At 35.4% G+C, this 4,789-nt stretch overlaps 1 protein-coding gene across 1 annotated transcript; it reads right to left on the bottom strand.

The window, feature by feature from the left end:
* Positions 1-801: 801 nt before the first annotated feature.
* Positions 802-2,371, bottom strand: LOC142553935 (UDP-glycosyltransferase 91C1-like). The gene has a single exon (XM_075664494.1). It carries the CDS (start codon positions 2,277-2,279, stop codon positions 882-884), a length of 1,398 nt encoding a protein of 465 aa, XP_075520609.1. The 5' UTR covers positions 2,280-2,371; the 3' UTR covers positions 802-881.
* Positions 2,372-4,789: the final 2,418 nt, after the last annotated feature.

Genomic DNA, 4,789 nt, shown 5'->3' with positions numbered 1-4,789 from the left:
AAAAAATTTGACAGACATTCGAAGCAATATTTCAAGCTTGCATTCTCTGAAAAATTTATGTGCATTCTTCATACTCATATCAGCTACTGCTCAGTAGCCCTCGTTTCAAAGAACATATATCAGATCATAAAGGATCATCTAGGACTTCTGTCAATTACTCAATTGTTTTTGTCAAAACCGTTTGAGGGGTTGCTCGACAATTTGAATTTGATGATTCATTTTTTCTATATATTTATGTTGTAATGGTTGTGAGAATTGTTGTCTCAACCGTTGGTGAATGTTAAACTATGATTTTCAACTAAGATTGTTGATAAGTCGTAAAGTTGAATTAGATTGCTATAAACAGTTATAAAACTAAAATCTATTTGTAAAATTCTTCCTAAGTGGAAGAACGAATGATATAGGAGCTTGAATCTCCTAACATCCATAAAAATCCTCGTTCCATTTCATTTATTTTACTTATTCATTTGCTGATTTCTTGGTTTAAATCGTTTTTTTCTTTTTTTTGTGTGTTATTGCTGGTAGCAAGTTCCCTCCACATTTATCTAGGACATTGAAAGGAACCACTCGCAAAATAAATGTTTGTAGAAATGTCATACTTAAATCCTAAAAAAAAGAATTAGAATGCTATACTTTAAGATTGATTTCTTCTTCCACAAATTCGTTGCCTTTACTGAAGAAATAAAATCGAAAACCCGAAGTTTCTCATCCATGGGATTTTAATTCATACATCCATCAATTTAGATTTCTTATTTTTATGGTTTATATTTCATTATTTGAACGATCTTAAATTTATAAAAATTAACACACAATAAATACTTATTTATTTCATTTCATACGACTAGTTTTTAGAAAGACTACAACACATGCAACAAAGTATTTCAACTTTTATGCCTGAGAAGATACTCCATGAATTTGTCTAGGTATCCATCATGTATCTCTCGCTCACCAAGAACAGCACTTGCTTCCTTAGCTTTGTCCCTAAATTTCTGCCCAACATCTTCAACCATCACCATTCTTATACACTGCGCTACCGAATCTCTCGTGAACGATCCGTCTTCGTCGTTACGTTGTATTTCCATACCTATCTGCTTTTCCTCTAAAATCCTAGCGTTCATCCACAGATCCCCCAACAATGGTAGCATAACCAGGGGTATGCCGTACATGAGCGCCTCGAAAGTCGAAGTGGTTCCACAGTGAGTCAAGAATGCACCAACCGAATCATGCTTAAGTATCTTCACCTGTGGTGCCCAATCTATCCAAACAACCCCTCGTCCCTTTACTCTCTCCTCGAATCCCTCGGGTAGGTGTATCTTGTCCCTCCTTGAAAACGCCGGCCTTCGGAAAACCCAAAGGAAAGGAACTTGAGATAGTTCGAGCCCGTGTGCTAGTTCGTCGAGTTGATCTTGATTCGGCGTTACTTCTGTTCCAAATGCAATGTACAGAACAGAGCCTTTGGTTTGTTTATCGAGCCACTCCTTGATTGAAATCCACGACGTTTCGGAATCATCTTCCTTGGTTTCTTGTACATGGGGTGGCAAGAATCCGATTGGGATCACTTCTTGTGGATAAAGATTAGGCAGCAGATTGAACCACTCGGTGTCAAACTCATTGCAGTGTCGCATTATTATTGCATCAGATTTCAACAACGCAACGCCCGCCCGATACCCATCGGCGAAGCCCGAACCGTTGGGTTCGCTTAAACTAAGGATTTCTTTGGCTTCGTGGTATTTCCAGGCCACTTTGGTATGAAATGTGACCCATTCTGGAGCAAACATGAAGTCTTCTGGCCTCCTTCTGCCCTCGAACCCATTTATAAAACCCTCGGCTTTCCCCAACCAAGCCAAAACCCAAGCTTGGAAAATCCAAAACATGACTCGCGAAATACCAAGATCGATCGCAATCGGAGGCAGCCAATGAGCAGAAAAATCGTAAACAACGGCGTCCGCCAGGGAATTCGTCAGAAACCGAGCCACAGCAGGCTCCATCAAGTCGTAAGCTTTTTTCAGAAAGTCAACCTCTTCATTTCCGATATCCATGGTGGCCTCTGCGTTCTCCGGGAGTCCTTCAACTAGGGGTAATGGGATTTTGACAAAAGTTATGGAAGACGCTACGTTCGGACGGAGTTTCGGGAGGCGATCGATATTTCGTGGGGTAGAAATGAAGGAGATTTTGTGACCCTTTCCAGCGATCGCTTCGGAGAGCTCCAAGAACGGAATGATGTGCCCAAAAGCCAGCCATGGGAACATCACGATGTGTAGCTTCCGATCATCAGCCATTGTTGATCGCTAGCTCGTGGATGCAGCTCCACTCCAACAAGCTCCGTCCCGGTGAGATAATCACGCGGTTTAAAATGACATTATGTTTTTTTTTTTAAGGATCGTCCATTAATAAAGTAATTATTAATCATTCAGCGTATAAAAAAATCAAGAAAATCTTCGGGTAAAACAAAAAAAAGATCCGATGATGTATAATAAACAATATAATAATGATAAAGAATATAGCATATAATTATATTTACAATATAAAAATTTTGTTATTAACTCGTGATATTTTATCTTAATCATAAATTTTTTATATTATAAAAATTATTGTATAATTTTAGTTATACTTATAAAAGTATTCCAAACATTAATTTTGTATACTCACGGTATATATATATATATATATATTAATTGGAGGTAAAACATTTTTTTAGCAATTTAAGACACTGGCATTTATATATAGTGTCCTCAATTTTTCTTTGAGCTATATTTGACTTGCCGATGAAACCGAAGTTATGTAGGATGTTTTCTTGGACGGATATGACACAATTGTGTGAGAATGCATGGCCTGCACGTTGATGGTGATTTGTTTTCCTTGAAGAGTAGTTGCGAATTGTTTTAGGAGAAAATTATAGAACAACATTTACCAGATCAATTTCAAATAATTTTGTGACATGAAATATTTACCCATAAATGTAATACATAATTTTTTTTCCTGTTCGATTGATAGGAAAATTAGTGATGGACACTATAAATGTCAGTGTCGTGAATCAATAAGGAGAGAGAAACACGCATTATCCGGGAGAAAGCACGTAGAACACGGTTTGTTTCAACCTACCCGTGCAGGCAGTACAACACGGTTTGTTTCAACCTACCCTTGCAGGCACTGCCTGCACGGGTAATGAACGGCCCGGATCACTCCACATGAGTGATCCGGGCCCACCTCCCTGTAAAAAAAAAAAAAAAATTGGCTCGAAAAAATCTGAGCCGTTGGATCGATCCTTGCAGGCAGTGCCCGCAGGGGTAGGGTCGACCAAACCGTACAACACCCAATTATTGAGGACATCCACTTTGATATAATATATTTGTAAGTATTACGAACAATAATAGTAATTTTCTTGGTTTCTTGTCTTCGATATTTCAATCAATGACGTCATGAAGAATGCCTCGTAATTCACTAGAAAGTCATGTCTTTTGTTCCATCTTCTATTGAAATCGGAACCATCGATGCTGGTACACGAACGAAAATTGTATCCAAATAATTGAGCTTTGGTTTTATTTTTCATTCTAATCGGAAATGTGGCTTGTCGTGTGGCATTATTCGTTGGACAAATATTTAAGGATTCGTCAGCTAAGATATAATTATTTGAGTATCGTTTTCTCGTGCCCAAACCGTAGAATAAATTTAAAATTTTAGTTTTGATGCTCGAAACTTTCCTTGGGTGTTGTCTGAACTTAAACTTCCATATGATGTTTATAATTATTATTTTCACGTATATAATGCTGAACATCAAACTATTCCGGATTTTAAATGGAGATAATTTTTCTTGTATATCACTTCAAACGGATCTCCCTCATTTTATCGTCAAATTAAGTCCACGATCAGAGACTATGTTTTTTGTTTGGATTGCATTAGAAAACACAAAAAATTTCTGCATTGGGAATAGGACACCCGAATTTCAAAAATCCGAAGTCAGTGCGACATCAACTGAGCTCGGCTTAAGAAAGAACACGACCGAAATTTTTGGTGAGAAACTTGAGGTGGCCGAGAGTTGTATTGAGAGAGGAAGAGAGATTTTGTTGTGTATTTTGTGTTATATTATGTATTAATTTTTACAACATTTGATAACATATTTATTAAAATACACAAGTTCTATGTTATTAAGATTCTTAATCCTACAATCATTAGGACTCTTGGATTTCATTAATTAAAATTCTCATATTATCATTATATCATGTATTAATTAACTTTAGATAATCCATCTTATATTTATCTTATACACATCTTTATATCTTCATATAAATTATATGTATACATATATCAATACATCTACATATAAACAATTAATATATGCATCGACATATTAATCAAAATTAAATAAATGTTATTAGTTTCTTTAATTAACTTATTAGTTAATTAATTATAGACCCATATAGAATATTTAATGAGAATTTTGTACATATGAGCACTCACTATTACTAAGACTATTATTTAATTAATAAATTTCAAATTAACTAAATAAATAATTGTGAACTCATTATAACTCTGATCGACGATCTAACATTGTCGATGTATCAAGGATATAAATCTTGTTTATATAATGAAAATTGAAAATTTCGAAAATCAAAATTTTCCCTAATCCATTTTTGACAGCTCTTAGTTTTGTGAACTTATTCACCAAAATAGGTTGTTCCGCTCTTCTTACTCAATTAAAATTTAAGATAACTTTTATTTCTTTGATCCTATATAATCAACTTATAAACTCTTTTAGAAATGCTAGCAAGAAGTACGTGCGATGCACGTA

The sequence above is a fragment of the Primulina tabacum genome, chromosome 8 (assembly GCF_025594145.1).
Source record: "Primulina tabacum isolate GXHZ01 chromosome 8, ASM2559414v2, whole genome shotgun sequence".
Taxonomy (NCBI): domain Eukaryota; kingdom Viridiplantae; phylum Streptophyta; class Magnoliopsida; order Lamiales; family Gesneriaceae; genus Primulina; species Primulina tabacum.
Note: the sequence above shows the minus strand (reverse complement) of the source record. Positions and strands in the feature narration are given on the sequence as shown.

Coding starts and splice junctions, on each gene's coding strand:
- LOC142553935 (XM_075664494.1), bottom strand. CDS start 2,279: ATGGCTGATGATCGGAAGCTACACATCGTGATGTTCCCATGGCTGGCT.